Source organism: Mesoplodon densirostris, chromosome 16 (assembly GCF_025265405.1).
Source record: "Mesoplodon densirostris isolate mMesDen1 chromosome 16, mMesDen1 primary haplotype, whole genome shotgun sequence".
NCBI lineage: Eukaryota > Metazoa > Chordata > Mammalia > Artiodactyla > Ziphiidae > Mesoplodon > Mesoplodon densirostris.
In genome coordinates, this window is record NC_082676.1 from 45,749,722 (window position 1) to 45,777,232 (window position 27,511).

The 27,511-nt window shown below is 49.7% G+C and overlaps 1 protein-coding gene across 2 annotated transcripts in view; it reads left to right on the forward strand.

Annotated features, from left to right (window-relative positions):
- The first annotated feature begins 10,690 nt into the window (after nucleotides 1-10,690).
- Nucleotides 10,691-27,511, forward strand: part of GSG1L (GSG1 like) — a 225,504-nt gene continuing 208,683 nt past the window's right edge. For both annotated transcript variants that reach the window (XM_060078770.1, XM_060078771.1), the window contains exon 1: nucleotides 10,691-11,042. In XM_060078770.1, coding sequence (XP_059934753.1) covers nucleotides 10,691-11,042 — 352 coding nt within the window. The remainder of the gene's footprint in view (nucleotides 11,043-27,511) is intronic.

A 27,511-nucleotide genomic window follows, 5' to 3' on the forward strand; every position in this document is an offset into this window, starting at 1 on the left:
AAATGCTTAGACCAATAGAATGCATGGAAGTGACTCCATGTGTGTGCCTAGGGCAGAGCTTAGGAGGCCTTGTGGCTTCCACCTGTGCCTTCTAAGACCTCCAAGACACACGCAAAACAGGAGCTCCATCTAGCTGACTGGAGGGGAGGCTCACGCGATGAACTAAGGCACCCCACCAACATAGTACCAACTTCCAGGTGTACAAGTGAGCTCCTCATTGATCCTATGGCCCAGTCAAGCCATCAGAAGACTGCAACCCATGAATGGTACCAGGAGAGAGAAATATAGTTGCCTAGATTCCAACCCACAGGATCATGAGAAATAGTAATTGTTGCTACGTTTTGCAAGTTGTTAACACAGCAATAGATCATTGTTGTAGCCACCTCTCTCTGTCTCCTCCATGATGTTTGGGCAGGGACTGACCCCAGACGCAGCTCCAGGGGTGGGTCCTGACTGTCTTAAGCCAGTCGGAGCATCCCATTCTCTCTGTCTACAGTGAGACGTCAAGAGCCATTTGCTGGGGCTTCTGGGAAAGAGAAACTTCCCCATCATCTAAGAAAGAGCTGGCGTGGTGTGAGAATGTGAGGTCAGGAATCCAGGCAGGTTGGACTTGGCGAGGGAGCTCTGTTGGTCTTGGCTGGCTTGGTCACCTATCTGGGAATCATTTGGGGGGGCTGTCAATCAAGGTCCCCCTCCTGGGGCCAGCAGCCTAGCCCAGGTGTGTTCTGATCACAGCGACGACAGAAGTGCAAGTGGGAACTTGCAAAATCTCATGAGGCCTAGACTGAGGACCAAGCCACCAACATCTTGACCTCATGCTCTTGGCAAAGCCGTGTCCGAAGTCAAGAGGCAGGGAAGCAGGCCCCGCCCACTGTGGAAGGACAGTGTAAAATGGCAAAGGGTACAGATACAGGATGGATAAAGAATGGGGGCCGAGGATGGGATCTACCTCATTTATTCATCTCAACAGCCTAAATCCACCCACTGTGTGCCCACCCTTGGCTCACAAACCCCAGCCAAGTCCCTTCCTGGGGCAGCCTCCCCTCGGGGGTGCTGGTCAGGCGGTAGATTTTCTCTTCATGATAAACTTACCCCAATGAGGGACCTCTCTCCCTTGCACTGGGTTGAACCCAGTGTTTGGTTTTCCTCACTCCTGGGGTGACAGGAATGGAATACATCCCATTCTTCCTACTTCTGTTTCTCCATGCTTCACTGCCTTCACCTATTTTAATGTAACCCTCTTCTAACTTGGTAGAATTCTTTTCTGCTCAAAAACTCTACACAATGTTACATGTCAAATTTATTCCATTAGGAAAACCAAAAAACAAACAAATAAATGAAATGCCCTCCCAACACACAGAACAGAGTTGACCACTCAGAGAGTTGCCAGGTGGAACTTCCAGAAGTGATGGCTGCCAGGTCAAGGTATCCTGGGCCACAGGAATGGGAGTCACATACCTGGGGTTGAACTCTAGCTCTGCCATTGACCTTGGGCAGGTCAACTCCTCTTTCAGCCTCAGTTTTCTCATCTATGAAGTGGGGATACAAGGGCCCCTGACTCATAGGGCTATTGCAAGGAGAAAATGAGGTCATGTGTATAAAGGTCTGGGTACACCGTATGGCACTTAGTAGATGTTCAATAAATCGTCTTTCTCTTTGCTTTACTTGGGAGACTAAACCAATAAAAGGAGTGTCAGGCAGTTGTGTGTGTGTGTGTATGTGTGTGTGAGCATCTCTACTGTTTAACAGATTGTGTGGTAAAGGTAAGAGGCTCCAGAATATATGTCTTGATCAGAAACCTGAGGAAGATAAGGCAGTGCGAGCACAGGCAAGATTCACCCTTTTTCAGTGAGTTCTGTGTCCCTCACCTCCCATCAGAGTGTGGGTGTCCCTTGTGGGCTGTGCCGAAACCACAGACCTGGACTCAAATCCGCTAGAAGCTCATGGTGTCTCCTGGGTGGTGGGAGAAGCTCTGGTTCCCAAGTTTGAGGGTCCCCATGTTCTCACACTGGCCCCATCAACAGTCTCCCCTTTGCCAGTATCATCTGTCACAGTCACAGCAACGATGTCCTAAACATGCTGTCCAGTTGGCTTCTCATGGTTTTACCACGTCCGTGCCATAGTTTCTCCGTCTGTCAAAAAGGTCTAGAATCGGACCTGCCTCACAGGGCTGTTCGTGGATATAGTAAGTTAATCCGTCTGAGCCCGCTTACAAAGGGCCCGGCACAGAGTCCCTATTCTCTATCATCGTATTTATGATTTATATTATTACTACTAAGAACAAGACCTTTGCATAGAAGACTCTTCAGTGATACTTCTTTTTTTTTTACATTGGAGTTGCCTTTATTTTTTTTTTACAACTTTATTGGAGTATAATTGCTTCACAATGGTGTGTTAGTTTCTGCTTTATAACACAGTGAATCAGTTATACATAAACATCTGTTCTCATATCCCTTCCCTCTTGCGTCTCCCTCCCTCCAGCCCTCCCTATCCCACCCCTCCAGGCGGTCACAAAGCACCGAGCTGATCTCCCTGTGCTATGCGGCTGCTTGTTACGAGATGGGGAGGGACCCTGAGTGTGACTTCAAACAGCTGCTGAGCCTGGAGATGAGGCTCATGTATTTACAGACAAGCGCCCACATTCGCTGACCTCTTCTGGGGTGACACATGACTGTCGACTATTTGTCCCCCTGAAAATAAAGCACCTAATCTGCTCCTCTAAGAGGAAGGTAATTTTTAAACAATGGGAGAGAATGTAACTGCTTTTTTACATCTTTGGAAAGAGCATTTTGAAAGCAGATGTTTGGAAATGTTTCCATTGTTATGAGCTTGTATTGCCAAAAAGCAAGGAAAGTTTGTTTCCCTTAGAAACTCTCCAAGTCTGCACACTTTAAGAACTTGAAAACGGAAGATTCCAACCAATTTCAAAAAGCTTCCAAAAAGAAAACTTTCAGGGGGTTTTGAATCCATTTGTTAAAAATACATGAATACTAATCTTCTGATTTGTTTGCCGGACTTAGTGATGGATATCTAGAAAGACGAATGTAGATTAGCCAGATTTCACCAAAAACAGTTCCCTATTTTGAGAATGGGACTAAAATATGAATATTGGTATTTAGAAAGCACAGCCCATGAGGTGCTTCTTTCATTTGGATTTAGAAATCGTTGTATAAATCCAAATGAAAGCGCTCTTTTCAGCTCTAACAGCCAAATCAAGTATGGAAATAACTCTACATAGAACCAGACTCCTGAATCACGACAGCACAGAGTGTTAACCCATGCTTTTAAAAAAATTTAAGAAAGCATATGCAGTTGCATTGCTAGCTGTAAAAACATGTTATAAAGAATGTTCAAAGGAAGGCCAAAAGGTCTATTATACTGTTAGTAAGTAAAATAAAAACATTTAAAAGCCGTGTTTATTTAATCTTTATGTCCTTTAAATATTTTTAGTTTTTATATATGCTTTATACTGCTGGTAATATATTTGTAATTTATAAACTTTTACGCCCACTTGGAGACCTCTGCTCTCAATCACCTAATCGAGTCCCAGGTGTCCCTCAGGTCGCTGTGGAGGCAATTTTAGCTTCTTGGTGGAGGGTGGATGGGGAGAAAGGGGGCTTTCTTCCTGGTCCAGGGAAGCAGAGCCTGCTGCCCCATTCTCAGCCTCTAGGGGGCAGAAGAGGGAAGCAAAAAACAGCTTGGGGGAAAAACGGACTCGGAAAGACAGCCCAAGAACGGCTGGTTTCAGGAGACACCTTAGAATGTCTGTTTTCTCCCCAGCCTTCCTCACTGTCCCTCCTCAAGACTGGAGTAAAACAAACCAGCTACAGCCCTGAGGACTGAGAAAAATCCCACTGAGTGCTGGAAACAAGGAGGGGAGTCAGTGGGCTATGGGGCTTTCACCTGGACACTTGATTCACCTGAAGACGACAGCCATCCAGGCCCTGGACTCCGGCCCCTGCCCTGCTACTTCTTGAGCCTCAGTTTCTCCAGCTGAGATTAAGAATTCCATAAGGGTTCAGTTACATCCCTTCGGCCAAAGTGCCTGACGTGCCCTCAGTCCTAAATAAATGTTCCCACACTCTTTCTCGTGATTCATTCATGCTCCATCCCCCTGAGATCTTCCCTGGCCTGTCATCCAGAGGACATCACTGCTGATGGTGGGGACCAGTGTGAGGCCCTCCTGTCCTCCTCCCACTTCTCTCCAGGACTGGCTCACTTCCCTCCTGCCCCGGACGTCAGAGCTCAGGTTGATTTGTTGGTCACCCTATGGCTGTGGTTTCTGAGCAAATTTTTGAGCAGACGTCCTGCGGTGCATGTGTGCCCTAGCCTGTTCTCTGTGAATGTGGCCAGATAACAAGCCCAGGCTTCCGTCTCATCACCAGAGAAGGTGTGGACCACAGCATAAGCCTCCTGACACATCTCCAGGATTCCTTACCTCCCAGCCACCCACCCTGCCGGCCCCCGGGCAACCTTCCAGAAACACAACCCTGGGTGTGTCATGCTCTAGGCTCCACAGTCATCACTGGATCCTCATCGCTGATGGGGTAAGATCTTAGCTCCTGGGTTGGTGTTCAAGGCCGTGGGATAGGAGCTCTCCCCAACCCCCTGCACTCCAAGCCTCTTCTCTCTCCATGCCTCAGTTTCCTCATCTGTCAAATGGAGGCAACTAGCCTTGTGAGGGTTGAGAGTGACAGGGGATGGAAGTCTCCTCCTGTGGTGAGGAGACCCCTTCCCCATTTACAGATGAGAAAGCTGAGGTTCTGAGAGGTAGGGGTGGCCCAGATGTGGCAGAGCCAGGATTAAAATTCAGACCTTCCACCCTCGATCCGGGACATCTGCTAACACAACCCAGCTCAACCGTCCCTCCTCAGTGAGGCCACTGGCTGCTGTCTCTTGCATCCTGTTTTACCATCTGCAATTATTGAATGTATGAGCGGTTTCCTTGCTCGTTATTGTCTCCTTTTCTAGAACATAGCCCCATGAAGGTATGGACCTGGTTGGTCTTGTTCGTTGAAAGCCTAGCACAGAGTCAGGACCTGTTAAATTCTTCTTGAATAGTTGTTGGAAGAGTTAAGACAGTTTCAAAGAAACTCCAGTTGATCACTTGCTAATGAAGTGGGTTCCTTTCTCCTCCGGAGACCCCACACCCTGGGACTTCTTTGATTGCACAGAGCTCCAGGGTCCCTTCCTCCCCTGGGAACACTGGCCCCAAGCAGTAGGCAGCCTCATAAACACACCAGCGTTGCGAGGCCGGCTTTCACTGAAGCCCTGGAGAGGCATATGAACCAGGGAGTAAAGTGTGTATTAGGCTTAGATACCTTGGGAGTCAATGTTTAAAAAACCTCACCAGTAATTGGAAATTGGCTAATCCCTTGCTATAATTAGGAGGGCCTGGAGGCCAGAGATGCTCTGGTTTCCCAGGCTTTATTTTGAAGGTTTAGAAAACAGGAAGTGACTGGGCTTCCCTGATGGCGCAATGGTTAAGAATCCGCCTGCCAATGCAGGGGACACGGGTTCGAGCCCTGGTCTGGTAAGATCCCACATGCCACAGAGCAACTAAGCCCATGCGCCAAAACTACTGAGCCTGTGCTCTAGAGCCCGTGAGCCACAACTACTGAGCCCACGTGCCACAACTACTGAAGCCCGCGTGCCTAGAGCCCATGCTCTGCAACAAGAGAAGCCACCACAGTGAGAAGCCCACGCACTGCAACGAAGAGTAGCCCCTGCTCACCACAACTAGAGAAAGCCCGTGCACAGCAACGAAGACCCAACACAGCCAAAAATAAAAACAAATAAATAAATTTTTTAAAAAAAGAAAAAGAAAACAGGAAGTGACTTAGGAGGTCCAGAAGCTGGTGAGAGTGTTTGCAGCAGCCCACTCCAAGTAGAAAGTGAGATGCATTTGGGTCGTGTCCCTTCAAAGCATATTCATGGTTCCTGAAAAGTATGAATTTCATTATTAACAGCAACAGTTTTTCTGGTAAATTTTGTTGAATATAAAAAAGGGCACAGTTCCCAACTGTATGGCTCAGTGAGTTTTCATAAAGTGCACACACCTATGTGACCAGCCCCCAGAAGCCCCACCCCCAGGGGCCCCTTTCGGTCACTATGCCACCTCGAGACTAACCATCACCCTGACTTTTAGCACCACAGACGTGCTAAATGGTGTTATCAAAAATGTTTGGGGCCTTGATTCCAGGTTCTCAAATTCGAATGCCCCCAGGGGCTCCCCACAGGTATCCCTAACGATGGAAGGGCCCAGTGGGACTGTGGTCCCTTGTGATCCGCTTTACAGGGAACTTTGGCAATGGTTGCCAGGCAAAAATGCAGGCCCAGTGTCGGCAGGTATCTTGATCTTGCCAGAGAAGCTGAAAGTCTAGATTTTTATGTGAAATCATGATTATTGAATGTTGGCAACTCATGAAAATTTAGCACCCTGTGGAGGCCAACTCCAACCAGGCCAAACAAAACATGCTCATGGGCCAAACTTGGCCTGCAGACTGCCGGTGGAGGTGACCTTGAGGGACCCCCAGGCCCGTGGGGGAGACGAGCGTGAACACAGACATCACAGCTCAGAGGAGGGGTGAGGAAGGGCCAGACGGAGGAGGACAGAGCCAAGGAAGGCGCTGCCGTGCGTGGAGCGATGTGTGACCAGCACTTTGAAGAAGGCACAGGATCAGCACAGCAAGGGCATCCAGGCAGGGGGAGGGGGAGGGAGGGAGGGAGGTGGGCGAGGCCTGGGGGACTGTCCCAGCCCACGGTTATCAGGAAGCGCAAAGCGGCTTGGTGTGTCGGGGGGCATGGGAGGGGCTGAGATGTGGGCAGGGCCAGCCGTACAGGACCTGGAAAGGCAAACTGGGACATCTAGACCTTGTCCTGGGGCCGGCAGAGGGCAGTACTTGAGCAGGTTAAGCAGAGGCGTTGGGGGAAATTCCCTGGCTGTCCAGTGGTTAGGACTCGGTGCTTCCACTGCCGTGGCCTGGATTCAATCCCTGGTCAGGGGTCTTGGGAGACAGGAGGCCTTGGCCTTTGACAATGTCTGAAGAGGAGGGGACAGGGGCTTGGGCCCACATTTCTGGCCTCCTAAACAAGCTCCCTCCCCACCCCAGCCCCACCCCAGACAAAGACCCTCCTTGACCAAACCTTAGTCGGGCTCCTCTGAGCCTTCTTCTCAACTAGGCCCTGACCTTGGGCTCTGTCCTTGGCCGGCTTACTCCAGTTTTAGCAAGAATCCTACAGGCTCAGTTTAGCAAGAATCCCTCATCCCTGAAAGCCAATCAAGTTCCTCATTCCCCACTCCAGACAGCTTATCCTGCTGGGCCGCCTTCAGCAGGAATCCTGTCAAGTCACTTTAGCCAGAATCCCCCCAGCCCTGAGGTTTCCTCCATCCACTGACCGCCCCCCTGCTCCGTGGCTATAAATCCCCTTTGTCCCTGTGTTCAGAGTTCAACCCAATCTCTCTCCTGTGGCAAAACTCCTTTTGCAGTGGTCCCTGAATAAAGGCTGCCTTACTGTCTTAACAAGTGTCATGAATAATTTTTCTTTAACACTTGTCCACACCCAAGGCAATTGTAACATTATTTGAGGATAAAAATAGGTATCCTATCCAAGGGGCTTGCTCATGAGTTTGGATTCGGTTCCGGAAGGGTGTGTAGACACATGCAGTGGCTCCCTCTGGTGGCACAATCTCCACCCCCTCGTCCTTATCCTCACTTTGAGTACAAGGTCCAGGGCAACATCAGTCAGAACTCTGGAGCTTCCCCGCGCCCCGACCCCACCGGCTCCGGCTCAGCACAGGGCAGCTCTGTCCTTGCAGGAGCTCCTGCCAAACACTTCAAAGGCATCTTACACATCCCACCTCAGATCCTGCTCGACCTGCTTTTGAAAATTGACACAGATGCAGAACCTCGTTGCAACCACCCTGGTCTGAGCCGCTGGCATTACTTGCACAGATTCACTCACTAGCCCCCAGCTGGTCTCTGTTTCCCCCTTCTTAATTCAGCATCTAGAGTGGTCCTGTTATACTCCAAGTCAGATATGTCTCTCCTCTACTCAGAACCTCCCCAGGCTCCCACCCAACTCAGAGTAAATGCTGGAGTCCTTGTAACTGACTCCACACACCAGGACCTGTCCCCTCCCCCCATCACCTCTCTACTCTCCCTGCTCACTCATCTCCAGCCACGCTGCTTTCTCAGTTATCCCCTACCTCAGGGCCTTTGCACTGGCTGCTCCCTCTTCCTGGAACCTCCTTTCCTGGGATAACTCCATGGCCTGCTCCCACCCTCCTTCAAGCCTTTGCTCCAATGTCAACTTCCCAGTGAGATCTCCTTGAAGCCCTGATTTAAAATCACAGTCTGCTACCCTCACTTCTATCCTCCTCCCTGCTTTATTGTTCTCCCTGGCTCTTAACACCTGCCGACTCTACAAAGTACTTATTAATGCTGCTCATGCTCTTTTCTCTCTGGTGCTGAGCATCCAATGGGCACTCAGAGAGTGGAAGAGTGTCTTAGATGGAAATTTCAAACCCCTCTGTGCTTCCTCTGGGTACTTAAGAGAGTGTGGTCCCTGAGACATATGTCACTTGGGCTCTCCCGGATTTGAATGCCCAGGACAGGGTTCCCAGCCTGTAGGTCCCTGAGTGCTACACACATGCACATGAACCACCATCTCAAGCCAACTTCTGAGGGACTGGTTTTCAAATGTGTACAGATACTCCTCCGATGAATATTGCTAGGCCGTTTAAAAGTGTCACTGAATTCTTTTCAGCTGTTTGGCCATGATGTATTTTCTCTCTCAACCAATACCCTCAATACTGAATGGAGGTCCTCCTCAAAATAGCTGGGGACGCCTTACCTAGGGCCAGAAAAGGGATCTAATGAACAAGTCTGGAGACCCTTGGCCATCCTTCATATGGGTTCCTGCCAGGAACGCTGCCCAGAATTATTCTCACCTACCCCCAGGCAAAGTAGCAGCAGCTGCCAGGGAGCACAGGCTCACCCACTAGAGTAAGGCAATTCATAATCCGTTAACCTTGAATTCTGCAAGCCCTGCCACTCCACGAGCAGGGGGTTGCTGGAGCATTTCTCAGCTTGGGCAGAATTCAGATGAGCTCTTGTAATCAACATGCAATTAACTGTTGCACATCCTGGGTATCCGGGCACCCTCTGCTTTGCAGTGTGATGATGGGGCTTCAGGGGACATGGTTATTTTAGAGCAGAGGTGGGGATGGAGCGTTCATAGTTGGGCAATCCCACCTTGCACAAGAGATCCTGAAAATGTCTGTGCGAATTTAGTCCTCTGATCTTGGTTCAGATGTTAATAATAATAATAATGATGGCCAGTGTTTATTGAGCACCTACTATGTGCCAAGTGCTTTTTGCAGGTGTGAGCTCATTCCGACAGCCCAATATTCCTCCTCTCTTTTATAGATATGGAACTGAGACCCAGAAAGGTTTAGTACAATAACTTGTTCAAAGCCCACAGCTGGTCAAGCCCCAGGGTCGCCTGACCCCAAAGTCAGTATTCTTGACCTTTCTGTTCCCACCCCCCACCTTGGAGATTCTGGGTTGGCAGCCTCTGTAGGGCACCCCTGCCTGATAACTGCAACAACTTTGTGTCTGGTGTGGTACCTCCTTGGGTCCTACTGCTAAGGATCTCAGGTGGGTGGGGATGCCTGCATGGGGAAGTCCCATTCGTCATATCCAACACTTGGCATCCTGTGTGGCACACTTCTTTGCCACCCTTCGTGCTGTACCATGCCATGATAAGGAGCCCGGGTGACTGCAGCTTCATCCTGCCAGGGGAGCCTGTCCTGTTGGTTCACACAGCCCAAATCTCCCTGGGAGACCCCCAGGGGAAACACAAGCCCTTTAGACTCTACAACCCCGCATTTCTGGTGAGGTACCCCTCCTGACAGGTCCTGCAACTCCAGGATCAGTCATGAGGCATCCTTTTCAGTGGGCCCTGCTGCTTCTTGGGTGTGGGAAGCCCAAAAAACTCAACTCTGCAGCTCAGACTCTTTGGGGCTCCTTCTTGGGGCTCCCTACCGGGCCTCCGGGGGAGGGTGATGCGGGTCCATGCTCCTCGTGGGGAGCCCCGGCAGGCTCTGCCCTTCTCTTCAGAGGGCGGGACTTCTCTGGTTCCTGTGTGAGATGACCCCTCCCGGCTGGTTTTGTTGCCTCACGTCTCTGGTGGGAAGCCTCTTTCTCCGAGAGCGCCTTCTGGCACTCTCTTTGCTTCTCAGACTCTCCACTCGGGTGCGGGTCTCTTTAGGGGGCGCCCTTCTCTGCCGGGCCCCCGCCAGCGCCCGGCGTGGGGCGCCCCCTCTCCCAGTGAGGGCGGGAACCAGAACAGCGTCGCCGGCCGCCTGCAGGTGTCTCCCCACGGAGGGGCGCGCGTCCCTGCGCCGTGGCCGCTGCCAGGCGCCAGCGGCTCCTCGCCGAGGTGCACTCGCGCTCCGGGCTCCGGGCGCGCAGGAGCCGCTCCGCCACCGCCCGCCCCCCGCGCCCCCCGTGCGCCGCGCCCCCACCCCGGGGGCGGGGGCATGGGCCAGCGCCGCGTCCGCCGCCGCCCATCGCAGGCGCCCGAGCCCCGGGGCGCGGCGGGCAGCGGCCGCTGACGCGGGGCGCCGGCTGCCAACTTCGCGCGCGGAGCTCCCCGGCGGCGCGGTCCCGGCGGCGCGGGCGGCATGAAGACGAATCGCCGCGGCCGAGCGCTCCTGGCCGTGGCCCTGAACCTGCTGGCGCTGCTCTTCGCTACCACCGCCTTCCTCACCACTCACTGGTGCCAGGGCACGCAGCGGGTGCCCAAACCGGTCTGCGGCCAGGGCGGGAGCGCCAACTGCCCCAACTCGGGCGCCAACGCCACTGCCAACGGCACCGCCGCCCCCGCCGCCGCCGCCGCTGCCGCCGCCGCCGCCGCGGGGAACGGCCCCCCTGGCGTCGCGCTCTACAGCTGGGAGACGGGCGACGACCGCTTCCTCTTCAGGAATTTCCACACCGGCATCTGGTACTCGTGCGAGGAGGAGCTCGGCGGGCTTGGTGAGTGAGCGGCGGCGCCCCGGGGCTCCGCTCCCGGCTCCCCCGGGCTGCGCGGCCCCGGCGCCCCAGACCCGAACCCGCGCTCCCTCCTTGCGCCCGGGCCGGGGGCCCGCGCCACCGCCGGGACGCCGTGCCCCGCGCTCCGCAGGCTCGGCCGAACGTTCGGGGGCGGGGAGCGCGGTGGGCAGGTCCGGGGTGTCGAATGATGGCGTTCGGGACGCTCCGCCGTTTCAAGGTTCGGGCAGAGCTCGTGCCCCTTGCGAGCACCCGGCGCCTGTGGGGACGTCGCCGCGCCTTGGAGAGGCGCGTCTCCCGGCACCCACCCCGTTCCTTTCCGAGCCAGAACTCATCTCCATGCTCGCCCCTTCCCCCTCTTCCTTTCGCGGGGCACTGGCTACTCCCATCCATCCCTTCCCGCCTGGGGTGGCGGTGGTGTTGGCGCAGGGACTGTTGCTGTCAGCCGCCCCTTCCACCGCAGCTCCACAGAGCCAGAAGCCGAGGGGTTCCTTCTTCCACCCCCATCCCCAGCCCGCACTAAACCGCTCCCGGACCGGGTTTGGGCAGCACGGGAGTGAGGAGTGGGGGCAGTCCGGTGGGTTCCCGGCAGGGAGCCCTTCGCGTCCCGGCCCCCGCCCGGGAGAATATGCGGCGGGAAAGCGGGACAGCTCGGCGAGGCTCGGATCAGAATTGGGGCGCGGGGTTGGGGGGGCACTCTTCAGAAGGCAGATCAAACTGTTCCCTCGGCCTCGCACCCTTTCCTGGACCCGCCGCCGGAGGCAGCCAGGGTCGGAGTAAGTGTCCCTGAGGCAGGCATTGAGGCTAGGGCAGGGCTCAGGGGGAAAGCTGCCTGGCAGTGGTTGTACCACATGCTGAGGATGCTGGTCCACACCACCCGGTACCTCCCAGACGATGTTGCTCCGAGTCCAAGTCTGGGGACCCTCTTGAGTTGAATTGACCTCTTTGCCCAAGGTTAAAACTCCCCGTGCCTGCCTAGCACTTTGATGTCAGCGTGGGCTATGTGTGTAGTCTCATGTAGACAGGAGTGGGCCACAACCGCTAGTTTGCCCTGAATACGGCATTGGCCTGACTGGTTTAAAGGACAGAGGGAGGAAGGTGTGAAATAAACCCGGGGAGGCTGCTGCCTGCCTCTGCCTGGAATGCCCTTCCCCACATCTTCCCTGGCTGGCTCCTCCTGAGCTCCAATGGGACTTCCTGACCCGCCTTCCCAGGCCGGGTCCCTTCGAGAGAAGACCTCCCTATCCCCCTCTGGAGGCAGGGTCTCCCCATCTTTGTATCTCATCACCATTTTTATCTCCCCCATCACACTTGGCACACCTGAAGTTTTCTGGGGGCATGCCTTTGGTCACCAGCTTCTTGTCCCCCTTACCCATAGGATGTCACTCCATGAGGGCAGGGTCCCAGCCGTCTTGTTCATTGCCATGCCCAGTCTCTGGGTACTGTCTAGTGCATAGAAGGTCTTCAATACCTATTTGCAGGATAAATGTTGGATGAGGCTTCGGGACCATGAACCAGAGGTTTCCCGGGGTGCTGCCTGCTCTGTCTTGCCTGTAGGGGTGCCCCACTGAACTTTTCTGGGACCACCTGCTTGATGCCGGCTGTCTGCCAAAGACACTCTGAATAGGGTCCCACCCCTGACCAGTTTCACCCCATCAGACTCACTTCTGGTGTGCACTCAGTACTTGAATTTTTACTCTGGGATGTAATAATAATAATAATTTAATGATTTAATAATAATTAACCTTAAAAGACATCTTGGCTAAAATTCCCTGCTTTCCGCTCAGCCCAATCCTCTCCCATGGAGGCCTCGGAATGCCTCGTCCTGGGAAATATATGCACCCTTTGGGGTAGGGTCCCCCCACCTCACCTCCGCCTCTCACCAAGTTTCTCCTTCATGTAAAAACGCAGACTCCCTGCCCTTTCCTTTATGTACACACTTAAATACCATGCTCTGTCCTGCAGCGGAGTTGTCCTGTCTCTGCCCCATGGAGTGCCTGGGCCCTCAACTGGCCAGCTGAGCCTCTCAATTGTTTGAGGTCTCTCCTAGCTTCTTCCTGAAGGTCACGCCCCCCAACTCTTGCAGTTATTTCCCTGTAGCTTGTCTGTGTAGCTCCTCCAGGGCTTGATACAGGATGTTTAAAGCTAAGCATTAAAAATGTGTTAATTAAAAACAATGCTAGCTCACATTTATTGAGCCCTTCATGTGTACCAGACATTGTTAAAACTTCTCACCGGCCGGATCTTGTTGAATCCTTGCCAACACCCTTGTGGCAGGCACTTCTGTGGTGCCCATTTTTCAGATGAGGAATTTGAAGCTAAGAGAGGTTTTCGTCTGGCCTCACAGCTGATGAGGGGTCCTGAATTGTCTTCATGGGGCACAAAGGAATCAAAATGAAGTGATCAGGGAAGAGAATGGTGCAGTTGGAGGTCAGAGAAAGGCGTGATCTGGGGGGCTCAGCATAAGACCCTCACCCCCAGTCCTTGGTTAGTAAAAACATTGATGGTTAGTTTGTTGGGTAAATAAACCAAACCCACAGTTTTCTCTTTCCTCTTGATCACTGTTGGCTAGAGATCGCCCCTCCCAGAAAATCACAATTTTCCTCCCTGGGAGCTTGGAAAATAGTTATCAGCCTGTCAGTGCTGGTGAGAAATTTGGGAGATCTGAGCCAAGCTTTGGATGGTTTCCCCCACTGATCCTACAGTGCCCAAATCCTGCCCCTCCACGGTCACGGTACTGAAAGGGTGTCAGGAGGTACCTGGCCTCAAACTTTTGTTGCTATGACAACCTTTCTTATGGGTTCTGCGACCATTTTAAAATTTATTTTCTACTTGAAGAGAAAAAAAAAAAAAAAACCCACCCCAACAGCCCTCCCCCCCGAACAAAATCCTGCCCTCCCCGCCAGAACATCAAGGACCAACTTCCTTCCCTCACACCCATGAAACTACAGGGAAGGCTTTCTTCCTTTCTCTGCATTTTATGTTCACTCCAATGAAAACACCGACCACGAAATACTAACCTCTCCGTGAGAAGCAGCTGCTAAATGTTCCTTCCTCTCAAACGCCTGTTTGGTAATTTCTTTCTGTGCTCAGAAAAACCTCTTCCCATTCTGGGCAGCCACAGGGAAATCTAATAAACTGTTTTCCCACACGAAAAATCTACGGCGTTCACAAAGAAAACTGCAGCCTGTCCTAAACAGACACAATTTCCCCAGACCCGGCACAAAGGAAGCTTTTCTCCTTCCTCCAAGAAGGAGCATCAGTCTCCTTCAACAAACAGAAAGAGAAGTGTGGCCTCGACACAGAATTACCCCAAGCCCTTCACGCAGATTGCATTTCTCTTCTGGATTAGATGCTCAGAAGGCTCGGGTGGGTGCAGGCGCAAGCACTGGGGTTGGAGGGGCAGCAGAGAAAGACCTGGAGGGTCACGAGTGAAGGTCTGGAGACGGGCAGGTGGGGATGGCAGGCAGGTGGCTATGCTGACTGGGAGCACAGGTGATGTTGGACTTCAGTCTCAGGGAGTGTGTGTTTGAACCTCAGGAAATGGGTGGCTCCGGAGGCTTGATGGGGTGGCAGGGTCTAGGAGGGCTTGTGAGGGTGGCCGGCGGGAAGTGGGATTGGGGCGGCCAGAGAGAAGGGAGAGACCAGTCATGGGGAGGAGGAGCTGGACGTTTGGTGTCCCGACTCTAGACCCACTCTCTCCCTGTCATGGGTGGGACAGTGCCCACTCTCTCTTGTGAAGGATGGATGCCACGTGCTGCCTCTTTTTAGCAATGTGGTTTGGGCGAGGGCCTCAGTTTGCTGCCCTGTAGAATGGGGTTAGGGAGATCAGAGCAACTAGCAGCTGCTCATGGTGCAAGGATTCAGTGAAATAGTGCAGGGAAGTGCCGGGTACCTGTTGGATGTATGAGTGCACCTGGTCACCTCTGGGCTGCCACCTGTCTGAGCCACCCACGTCTCTCCTGTGGACTTCTGCAGCAGCCTCCCCGCTTCCACCATTGCCCCCACCCCTGCCAGTCCCCTGTCCACCCTGCATCTGAGTAATCATCAGATCCTGTCTCCCCTTTGCACAGCCCCCCTCTGACAACTGCCCCTCCCCCCCACTTAGAGTCAAAGCCACATCCTCCCCAAAGCTTGAGGCCCTGCGTGAAGGTGGCCCTCAGCCCCTCCCCGGCTGCATGGCCTCTCTGCCCCTCTGGGGTCCTCTCCTTCTCCCGCCTGGTCACTGGCTTCTGCCACACTGGCTCCTGACACCAAGCACACTCCACCTCAGTGCCTTTGCACTGCCTTTCCCTCTGCCTGGAATGCTCTTCCCCCAGTTGGCCAAAAGACTGTTTCTGGAAACTTCTTGAAGTCAGCTCTTTCCCAGCACCCCATTCAATATTGATCTCCCCACACTTCTGCTGCTTGATTTTTCTGCTAGCATTTGCCACCACTGACTTTTCCTCAGTGTTCCTCATTTGTTTTTTGTGTGGTCCACCAGCTCCGTGAAGGTAGATGGAGGTTGAGTTTGTGTTGTTTCACGGCTGGCTCCCCAGTGCTCAGGACACTAGCAGCAGTGGGTGTTCAGTCAACATTTGTGGGACAGATGTTGGTTGTTATGCCTGTTGTTCTTTGTGTCTGGTTCTCTGCCAGGCTCTAAGTGTCTTCTTATGCTGCAGGGCAGCAGGGGGCCCAGCCGGGGACCCCTCCCCTTCCGCTGAGGCTTCTGCTACATCTACCCCTCCTTACACACACACACACACACATGCACACACACACGCATGAGTGTGGGGCGGGCCCATAGCCCCTCAGGAGAAGACCCCTGCCACCCCCCTGGCTTTCTTGCTTCCCCTTCATTTCTACAGAAACCCCCAGCTCTTCTGTCCGTCCCTTATATCATGCTGCTACATTTTCACAAGTATGAGGACGTATGTGATGTCCCCAACCTGGGGACTTGCGGCGCTTGGGAATACGTTGGTGTAATATTAGACAGGCCAGGAGCAGCTGATACATGAAGAGTTGGACTTTGAAGGGCATGGCTTGAGCCCCCAAAAGTGTTACTTCCTTTTGTTCCCATAACAGCCCTATGAGGTAGGTGCCATGGTTACACCCGATGAGGAAACCGAGGCACAGAGAGGTGAAGTGACTTGTTCAAGGTCACACAGCTTCCAAATGGCAGAGTTGTGATATGCAGAAGGCTCCAGAGCCTGGCTCTTGCCTGCGGTGCTGTGCTGCACCCCGTCCCCCCAACCCAGTTCATGCAGCCTCCCCAGGCACCTCCAAGAGGCCTCATTGAGAAGGGTGCTGCACCAGGTGTCTTGAACCCTGGGTTCAAGTGCAGCCTCCAGTGCCAACTTGCTGAGTGACTTTAAACAAGTCACACTCCCTCTCTCTGTGGCCTTTTCTTTCCTTATGTGTAAAATGAGGGTTTGGTTTTGTTTTTTGTCTGGTTGATGGAGGCGGCAGAGCCCCCCATGACCAGAGGCCTTGTGGTCAGACAGTTCAGGCTCCAGCCCCCATGCCACCACTCACCTGCTGTGTGACCTCTAGCAGGGGCTTGCCCTCTCTGGGCCTCAGTTTCCTTGGCTGGGACAAGAGGACGATGATATCTGCCTCATGATAGTGTCCTTGGAGTTAAAGCAGATAATGTGGATGCTTGGCTGGTACACAGCAATCACTCAATAATGGAGCTTTCGGTGACCTGACCTCGTGTCAGAGGCTGCAGACCCATGGCCATCGGGTCAGGTCCAAACTGTCCATCTGTTTGTTTGGCCCTGCAGTGTCTTCAGCATCTTTGAATAAATTGCCAATATTTGAAAATTGAGACATTTCACAGAAACATCTGGATTTATGGCTTTTCTCAAAAACCTGGCAGATCCATCAGTGCTGGGCCCAGGTTCCTGTGCGAGTGGCAGCTGCCCCTTCTGGGAGTCCATCGCCCGCCCCTCCTCACTACTGAGGTAAACTTTGCCACCTTCCAGGCGCTCAGGACCCAAGCCTTGGGGTCCTCCTTGGTGCCTCTTGCTCCCACATCCCACGTCTCATCCATGGGTGAATCCTGCCAGCTCTTCAGTCAGAATCCAGCCCCTGCCTGATCACGTTCCTCCAGCTCTGCCCTGGCTGGGCCCCTGGTGCCTCTCCCCTGGACTAGGGCAGTAGCCCCTCCCTGGGCTCCCTGCTCCTGCCCTTGGCCCCCACCATCTGTTCTCCACCCAGCAGCCAGAGGAATCCTGTTAAATCCGAGTCAGGTCACTTCCCTCCACTGCTCAGGGCCCTCCTGTGCATCCCATCTCACTCAGTTACAGCCAAACATCCTCCAAAACCTGTGGGCCCTTTGAAATTTGCCCCTATTGCCTCTCTGACCATCTCTCCCCGCAACTGCTCTGGTCCAGTCATACCAGCCTCCTTGCTGGTCCTAGAACAGGCCAAGACCTCCTGCCTCAGGGCCTTTGCACTTGCTGTTCCTTCTGTGTGGGAACTCTTCTCCCAGATGTCTGCCAGCTCCCTCCCTTCTAAGGCAGGTCTCTGCTCAAATGTCCTCTTCTCAGTGAGACCTTCCCAGACCACACGATGTATATCAGTGACCTCACCACCCCCAAGTACTTCTCCCTCCCTCCTTATTCCCCCATCACTCTGATTATTGTCTTACCCACTACATATCACACTCATTTATCGTCTTTCTTTCATTAAAAAAAATTTAAAAATTTTTCATTGGAGTCTAGTTGATGTACAATGTTGTGCTAGTTTCTGCTCTACAGCAAAGTGAATCAGTTATACATATGCATATATCCACTCTTTTTAAGATTCTTTTCCCATATAGGCCATTACAGAGTACTGAGTAGAGTTCCTGTGCTAAACCGTAGGTCCTTATTAGTTATCTATTTTATATATAGTAGTGTGTATATGTCAATCCCAATCTCCCAATTTATCCCTGCCCCCCTTTCCCCCTTGGTGACCGTAAGTTTGTTTTCTATACCTGTGACTCTGTTTCTGTTTTTCACTTGTCTTCTTTATTATGTCTCTGCCCTCCATGGTGGCAGGACTTGGTCCATTTCACGTAATGCCATATCCCAGAAACTAGATGAGCTGGCATTGAGTAAGGGTTTGGTGAATACTTGTTGAAAGCATTTGGGATTCTAGGACCTTCTCAGGACTTGTGTGTGCAGTGAGAGGCCCCAAGCTCTGTGCCCATCATTCCCATGGACTTGTCAGATGTTCTTTCTGCCCTCTTCCCTCCCCTGTTCTGCTCCCAAGAAGAGGTATTTAGTGGGCTGCTGTGAAGGGCTGAGGGGGTTCACTGTGGTCATCCTCCCTGTTTAAATGCTGGGGTACCAGACTCAGAACCATCTTGCAGGAATGCTGTGACCTCGGGCCTCTGTGCTGCCTGTGGGACCATCCGTGGTGGTTAAGCTCTTCTGGTCCCAAGTGATAGAAGCAGACTCAGGCCACTTAAGGATAAAGGGGAGTTTTAAAGAAGGATGCTGCTGCTGCCTACAGAATCCAGGCAAAGGCCTCGGAGGTCAGAGCCGGGACCTCCTGGGCTCCTGGAGGCCAGAGTTGATGAGTCCTCCCTCAGGTCTAGAGCCACCAACTAAAATCCTACAGGGACCAGATTGGAAACCAAAGAGAGTAAACATACAGGGAGTGGAGGGGACTGTGGGGAACCGGGAGCGGCTGCCTGGCCTAAAGCGGCAGCTACTGTTCAGCTCCAGGTGACCATTATCATTGGGGGAGGGGAGCCCACGTGGTGCCAAGTTGTCCATTTTGTCAACACTCTAGGTTTTTATACCAAACCTCTTTTTTTTAGTAAGAATTGATACCTGCCACTTTTATTTGTTTTATTCTTTCTCTGTTAGGAAAACATTAACAGGAGATGGATATTTATTAATAAAATAATACATTTGTAGATGAATGGTTATTATAAGAGCAATTGAAATAATATAGTTTCAGATTTTTTTTTTTTTTTTTTTTTTTTTTTTTTTTTTTTTGCGGTATGCGGGCCTCTCACTGTTGTGGCCTCCCCCGTCGCGGAGCACAGGCTCCGGACGCGCAGGCTCCGGACGCGCAGGCTCAGCGGCCATGGCTCACGGGCCCAGCCGCTCCGCGGCATATGGGATCCTCCCAGACCGGGGCACGAACCCGTATCCCCTGCATCGGCAGGCGGACTCTCAACCACTTGCGCCACCAGGGAGGCCCTAAAATAATATAGTTTTATTAAATCATGGAAATAGATGAACGGAAACTTACTTATATTAAAAATTGTAGATGTTACATTTTTTTTTTTTTTTTTTTTTTTTTTTTTTGCGGTATGCGGGCCTCTCACTGCTGTGGCCTCCCCCGTTGCGGAGCACAGGCTCCGGACGCGCAGGCTCCGGACGCGCAGGCTCAGCGGCCGTGGCTCACGGGCCCAGCCGCTCCGCGGCACATGGGATCCTCCCAGACCGGGGCACGAACCCGTATCCCCTGCATCGGCAGGCGGACTCTCAACCACTTGCGCCACCAGGGAGGCCCTAGATGTTACATTTTAAAAAATTTAGCTAAGTTGTTGAGGTATATTAGCTTGCTTTTATTTAAAATTTTTGAAAAATTGAAAATATTTCAAGTGTAATTTCTCAAATTTTGTTTTGACATATATACCAAACTTTTTGATGGTTGAAATTTGGCAATGAATTCAATTAAAAATAAGAAGCCCGCTCTGCAGGCCCAAAGCCAACACTTATGAGGGGTGAGCAGCCCTGTCCTGCCAGTTCGCAACTTCTAGGCCAGAGCTCTGTAGTTCATGTGATTGGAGTCCCAGCTCCTTGTTTCCATGGTTATTGGTTCATGGTCTTGAGAGACAGTCTGATTGGACAGTGTGGTGCTGGTGGCCATGATGGCTGGTCCAGTCTGCTCTGTTCTGGGAGTGGAGATGTAGGATTACACAGCTCCATCCTGTGGATAGAGGGAAGGGGAAGCCAGGGGAATAGGTAGGGGCTTGGGCAGACATCCCCAAAGGAGTCGACCCTGTTAGGCAGGACACCAGGACTCACTGAAAGTGAGGGAAACTCACCTGAAATGGGCTTAAGAAAACAAACAAACAAACAATTTATGGTCACTCTTTTTTATTTTTTTTTTATTTTTTAATACAGCAGATTCTTATTAGTCATCAATTTTATACACATCAGTGTATACATGTCAATCCCAATCACCCAGTTCATCACACCACCATCCCCACCCCACCGTGGCTTTCCCCCCTTGGTGTCCATACGTTTGTTCTCTACATCTGTGTCTCAACTTCTGCTCTGCAAACCGGTTAATCTGTACCATTTTCCTAGGTTCCACATACATGCGTTAATATACGATATTTGTTTTTCTCTTTCTGACTTACTTCACTCTGTATGATGGTCTCTAGAACCATCCACGTCTCAACAAATGACCCAATTTCATTCTTTTTTATAGCTGAGTAATATTCCATTATGTACTACATCTTCTTTATCCATTCATCTATCGATGGGCATTTAGGTTGCTTCCATGACCTGGCTATTGTAAATAGTGCTGCAATGAACATTGGGGTGCATGTGTCTTTTTGAATTATGGTTTTCTTTGGGTATATGCCCAGTAGTGGGATTGTTGGGTCATATGGTAATTCTATTTTTAGTTTTTTAAGGAACCTCCATACTGTTCTCCATAGTGACTGTATCAATTTACATTCCCACCAACAGTGCAAGAGGGTTCCCTTTTCTCCACACCCTCTCCAGCATTTGTTGTTTGTAGATTTTCTGATGATGCCCATTCTAACTGGTGTGAGGTGATACCTCATTGTAGTTTTGACTTGCATTTCTCTAATAATTAATGATGTTGAGCAGCTTTTCTTTCATGTGCTTCTTGGCCATCTGTATGTCTTCTTTGGAGAAATGTCTGTTTAGGTCTTCTGCCCATTTTTGGATTGGGTTGTTTGTTTATTTAATATTGAGCTGCATGAGCTGTTTATATATTTTGGAGATTAATCCTTTGTCTGTTGATTCATTTGCAAATATTTTCTCCCATTCTGAGGGTTGTCTTTTCATCTTGTTTATGGTTTCCTTTGCTGTGCAAAGGCTTTGAAATTTCACTAGGTCCCATTTGTTTACTTTTGTTTTTATTTCCATTACTCTAGGAGGTGGATCAAAAAAGATCTTGCTGCGATTTATGTCAAAGAGTGTTCTTCCTATGTTTTCCTCTAAAAGTTTTATAGTGTCCGGTCTTACATTTAGGTCTCAAACCCATTTTGAGTTTATTTTTGTGTATGGTGTTAGGGAGTGTTCTAATTTCATTCTTTTACATGTAGCTGTCCAGTTTTCCCAGCACCACTTATTGAAGAGACTGTCTTTTCTCCATTGTATATCCTTGCCTCCTTTGTCATAGATTAGTTGACCACAGGTGCATGGGTTTATCTCTGGGCTTTCTATCTTGTTCAATTGATCTATGTTTCTGTTTTTGTGCCAGTACCATATCATCTTGATTACTGTAGCTTTGTAGTATAGTCTGAAGTCAGGGAGTCTGATTCCTCCAGCTCAGTTTTTTTCCCTCAAGACTGCTCTGGCTATTTGGGGTTTTTTGTGTCTCCATACAGATTTTAAGACTTTTTGTTCTAGTTCCATAAAAATGCCATTGGTAATTTGATAGCAATTGCATTGAATCTGTAGATTGCTTTGGGTAGTATAGTCATTTTCACAGTATTGATTCTTCCAATCCAAGAATGTGGTATATCTCTCCATCTGTTGCTATCATCTTTAATTTCTTTCATCAGTGTCTTATAGTTTACTGCATACAGGTCTTTTGTCTCCCTAGGTAGGTTTATTCCTAGGTATTTTATTCTTTTTGTTGCAGTGGTAAATGGGAGTGTTTCCTTAATTTCTCTTTCAGACTTTTCATCATTAGTGTATAGGAATGCAAGAGATTTCTGTGCATTAACTTTGTATCCTGCAACTTTACCAAATTCATTGATTAGCTCTAGTAGTTTTCCAGTGGCATTTTTAGGATTCTCTATGTATAGTATCATGTCATCTGCAAACAGTGACAGTTTTACTTCTTCTTTTCCAATTTGTATTCCTTTTATTTCTTTTTCTTCTCTGATTGCTGTGGCTAGGACTTCTAAAACTATGTTGAATAATAGTGGTGAGAGTGGACATCCTTGTCTTGCTCCTGATCTTAGAGGAAATGCTTTCAGTTTTTCACCATTGAGAATGATGTTGGCTGTGGGTTTATCGTATATGGCCTTTATTATGTTAAGGTAGGTTCCCTCTATGCCCACTTTCTGGAGAGTTTTTATCATAAATGGGTGTTGAATTTTGTCAAAAGCTTTTTCTGCATCTATTGAGATGATCATATGGTTTTTATTCTTCAGTTTGTTAATATGGTGTATCACATGGGTTGATTTGCGTATTTTGAAGAATCCTTGCATCCCTGGGATAAATCCCACTTGATCATGGTATATGATCCTTTTAATGTGTTGTTGGATTCTGTTTGCTAGTATTTTGTTGAGGATTTTTGCATCTATATTCATCAGTGATATTGGTCTATAATTTTCTTTTTTTTGTAGTATCTTTTTCTTGTTTTGGTATCAGGGTGATGGTGGCCTCATAGAATGAGTTTGGGAGTGTTCCTTCCTCCGCAAGTTTTTGGAAGAGTTTGAGAAGGATGGATGTTAGCTCTTGTCTAAATGTTTGATAGAATTCACCTGTGAAGCCATCTGGTCCTGGACTTTTGTTTGTTGGGAGATTTTTTGTGTGTGTGTGTGGTACGCGGGCCTCACTGCTGTGGCCTCTCCCGTTGCGGAGCACAGGCTCCGGATGCGCAGGCTCAGCAGCCATGGCTCGCGGGCCTAGCCGCTTCGCGGCATGTGGGATCTTTCCGGACCGGGGCACAAACCCGCGTCCCCTGCATCGGCAGGCGGACTCTCAACCACTGCGCCACCAGGGAAGCCCTGTTGGGAGATTTTTAATCACAGTTTCAATTTCATTACTTGTGATTGGTTTGTTCATATTTTCTATTTCTTCCTGGTTTAGTCTTGGAAGGTTATACTTTTCTAAGAATTTGTCCATTTCTTCCATGTTGTCCATTTTATTGGCATAGAGTTGCTTGTAGTAGTCTCTTAGGATGCTTTGTATTTCTGTGGTGTCTGTTGTAACTTCTCCTTTTTCATTTCTAATTTTATTGATTTGAGTCCTCTCCCTCTTTTTCTTGATGAGTCTGGCTAATGGTTTATCAATTTTGTTTATCTTCTCAATGAACCAGCTTTTAGTTTTATTGATCTTTGCTATTGTTTTCTTTGTTTCTATTTCATTTATTTCTGCTCTGATATTTATGATTTCTTTCCTTCTGCTAACTTTGGGTTTTGTTTGTTCTTCTTTCTCTAGTTCCTTTAGGTGTAAGGTTAGATTGTTTATTTGAGATTTTTCTTGTTTCTTGAGGTAGGCTCGTATAGCTGTAAAATTCCCTCTTAGAACTGCTTTTGCTGCATCCCATAGGTTTTGGATCATCATGTTTTCATTGTCATTTGTGTGTAGGTATTTTTTAATTTCCTCTTTGATTTCTTCAGTGATCTCTTGGTTGTTTAGTAACGTATTGTTTAGCCTCCATGTGTTTGTGTTTTTTACGTTTTTTCCCCTGTAATTCATTTCTAATCTCATAGCGTTGTGGTCAGAAAAGATGCTTGATATGATTTCAATTTTCTTAAATTTACTGAGGCTTGATTTATGACCCAAGATGTGATCTATCCTGGAGAATGTTCCGTGGGCACTTGAGAAGAAAGTGTAATCTGCTGTTTTTGAATGGAATGTCCTATAAATATCAATTAAATCTATCTGGTCTATTGTGTCATTTAAAGCTTCTGTTTCCTTACTTATTTTCATTTTGGATGATCTGTCCATTGGTGTAAGTGAGGTGTTAAAGTCCCCCACTATTATTGTGTCACTGTTGATTTTCTCTTTTAGAACTGTTAGCAGTTGTCTTATGTATGGAGGTGCTCCTATGTTGGGTGCATATATATTTATAATTGTTATATCTTCTTCTTGGATTGATCCCTTGATCATTATGTAGTGTCCTTCCTTGTCTCTTGTAACATTCTTTATTTTAAAGTCTATTTTATCTGATATGAGTATTGCTACTCCAGCTTTCTTTTCTTTCTTTTTTTTTTTTTTGCATTACGCGGGCCTCTCACCGTTGTGGCCTCTCCCGTTGCGGAGCACAGGCTCCGGATGTGCAGGCTCAGCGGCCATGGCTCATGGGCCTAGCCGCTTCACGGCATGTGAGATCTTCCCAGACTGGGGCATGAACCCATGTCCCCTGCATCAGCAGGCGGACTCTCAATCATTGCGCCACCAGGGAAGCCCCCAGCTTTCTTTTGATTTCCATTGGCATGGAATATCTTTTTCCATCCCCTCACTTTCAGTCTGTATGTGTCCCTAGGTCTGAAGTGGGTCTCTTGTAGACAGCATATAGATGGGTCTTGTTTTTGTTTCCATTCAGCAAGCCTGTGTCTTTTGGTTGGAGCATTTAATCCATTCACGTTTAAGGTAATTATTGATATTTATGTTCCTGTGACCATTTTCTTAATCGTTTTGGGTTTGTTTTTGTAGGTCCTTTTCTTCTCTTGTGTTTCCCACTTAGAGAAGTTCCTTTAGCATTTGTTGTAGAGCTGGTTTGGTGGTGGTGCTGAATTCTCTTAGCTTTTGCTTGTCTGTAAAGCTTTTGATTTCTCCATCGAATCTGAATGAGATCCTTGCTGGGTAGAGTAATCTTGGTTGTAGGTTCTTCCCTTTCATCACTTTAAGTATATCATGCCACTCCCTCTGTCTTGTAGAGTTTCTGCTGAGAAATCAGCTGTTAACCTTATGGGAGTTCCCTTGTATGTTATTTGTCATTTTTCCCTTGCTGCTTTCAGTAGTTTTTCTTTGTCTTTAATGTTTGCCAGTTTGATTACTATGTGTCTCGGTGTGTTTCTCCTTGGGTTTATCCTGTATGGGACTTGCTGCGCTTCCTGGACTTGGGTGGCTATTTCCTTTCCCATGTTAGGGACGTTTTCGACTATAATCTCTTCAAATATTTTCTCTGGTCCTTTCTCTCTCTCTTCTCCTTCTGGGAGCCCTATAATGCGAATGCTGTTGTGTTTAATGTTGTCCCAGAGGTCTCTTAGGCTGTCTTCATTTCTTTTCATTCTTTTTTCTTTATTCTGTTCCGCAGCAGTGAATTCCACGATTCTGTCTTCCAGGTCACTTATCCGTTCTTCTGCCTCAGTTATTCTGCTATTGATTCCTTCTAGTATAGTTTTCACTTCAGTTATTGTATTGTTCATCTCTGTTTGTTTGTTCTTTTAATTCTTCCAGGTCTTTGTTAAACATTTCTTTCATCTCCTCGATCTTTGCCTCCATTCCTTTTCTGATGTCCTGGATCGTCTTCACTATCATTATTCTGAATTCTTTTTCTGGAAGGTTGCCTATCTCCACTTCATTTAATTGTTTTTCTGGGGTTTTATCTTGTTCTTTCATCTGGTACATAGCCCTCTGCCTTTTCATCTTTTCTATGTTTCTGTGAATGTGGTTTTTGTTCCACAGGCTGCAGGATCATATTTCTTCTTGCTTCTGCTGTCTGCCCTCTGGTGGATGAGGCTATCTAAGAGGCTTAAGCAAGCTTCCTGATGGGAGGGACTGGTGGTGGGTAGAGCTGGGTGTTGCTCTGGTGGGCAGAGCTCAGTAAAGCTTTAATCTGCTTGACTGCTGATGGGTGGGGCTGGGTTCTCTCCCTGTTGGTTGTTTGGCCTGAGGCATCCCAGAACTGGAGCCTACCCGGCTCTTTGGTGGGGCTAATGACAGACTCTGGGAGGGTTCACCCCAAGGAGTACTTCCCAGAACTTCTGCTGCCAGTGTCCGTGTCCTCACGGTGAGCCACAGCCACCCCCTGCCTCTGCAGGAGACCCTCCAACACTAGCAGGTAGGTCTGGTTCAGTCTCCCGTGGGGTCACTGCTCCTTCCCCTGGATACTGATGCGCACACTACTTTGTGTATGCCCTCCAAGAGTGGAGTCTCTGTTTCCCCCAGTCCTGTCAAAGTCCTGCAATCAAATCCCACTAGGCTTCAAAGTCTGATTCTCTAGGAATTCCTCCTCCCATTGCCGGACCCCCAGGTTGGGAAGCCTGACGTGGGGCTCAGAACCTTCACTCCAGTGGGTAGACTTCTGTGGTATAAGTGTTCTCCAGTCTGTGAGTCACCCACCCAGCAGTTATGGGATTTGATTTTACTGTAATTGCACCCCTCCTACCGTCTCATTGTGGCTTCTCCTTTGTCTTTGGATGTGGGGTATCTTTTTGGGTGAGTTCCAGTGTTTTCCTGTTGATGATTGTCCAGCAGTTACTTGTGATTCTGGTGCTCTCGTAAGAGGGAGTGAGAGCACGTCCTTCTACTCCACCATCTTGGTTCCTCTCCTATGGTCGCTCTTGATAGAAAGTCTCCTAAGAAAAGTCCAGGGTTGTGTCATGGCTGGATCCCAGTGTCATTGGGAATTTCTCTTTCCAGCCCTTGGCTCTGCCTTCTTCTGGGTTAGCTTTATTCTCAAGTACACTCTCCCACTGTGGTCAGCCCCAAAAACTTTGAGCTTACCTCCTGTCCTTCCAGTAACTTCAGGGGAAAAAGATCCTCCTCCCCAAAGTTCCAAACAAAAGTCCCAGAACTGGTTCTCATTGGACCAACTTGGACTGAACTGATGGGTGTAGCCAGAGGGGTAGATGGTGTTGATGAGGATGGGTCCCCCTGAGCCATGAGGCCTGAGAGTGGAAGAGGGGTATGTCAGTTGGCCCTTGCCTCAGCAATGCTGTGTAACAGCAAAACCTCAGGGGAAGACAATTGTAAGCATTTACTTAGCTCAAGAGTCTGTGGGTCCACATTTAGGTTGGGCCTAAATGTTAGGTAACTCACATGTGTGCTGGTCGCTGGCTCTTGGCTGGAGTGAAGGAGGCAGGTGGGCCAAGTGCCTCTTGTCCTTCAACAGGCTGGCCTGGGCGTGTTCTCAGGTGGTGTCAGAGATGTAAAAGCCAGAGCAAGCCAAATTGTGCAGGCGCTTTTCAAGCCTCTGCTTACGTCACATTTACTTATATCCCATTGGCCAAAGCAAATCACGCGGTTGAGCCTGGAGTCACTGTCGGGGGGGCACCACAGAGTTATAATGGCCAAGGGCATGGATACAGGAGGGGTGAAGAATTGGGACCATTAAAGCAATCACTGTATTGTAGGTGGTTCGTCAACATCGGGGACTTGTCCCAGTAAGAGGGGAAATAGACGCTGGTCGGATAAGAATGACAGATGCCCCCTACTTACACAAGGATACATCTGGGGACTGAAGGAGTTTGTGGCCATGCCCTCCATCCTTGGCCTAATTCCTTTTTAGCCAAGACACTACAGCTGTTCTTGAGTCAGAGGTTCTTAATTGTGTGGGGCTCTGTGGCTCTGTGATGCTGGGAT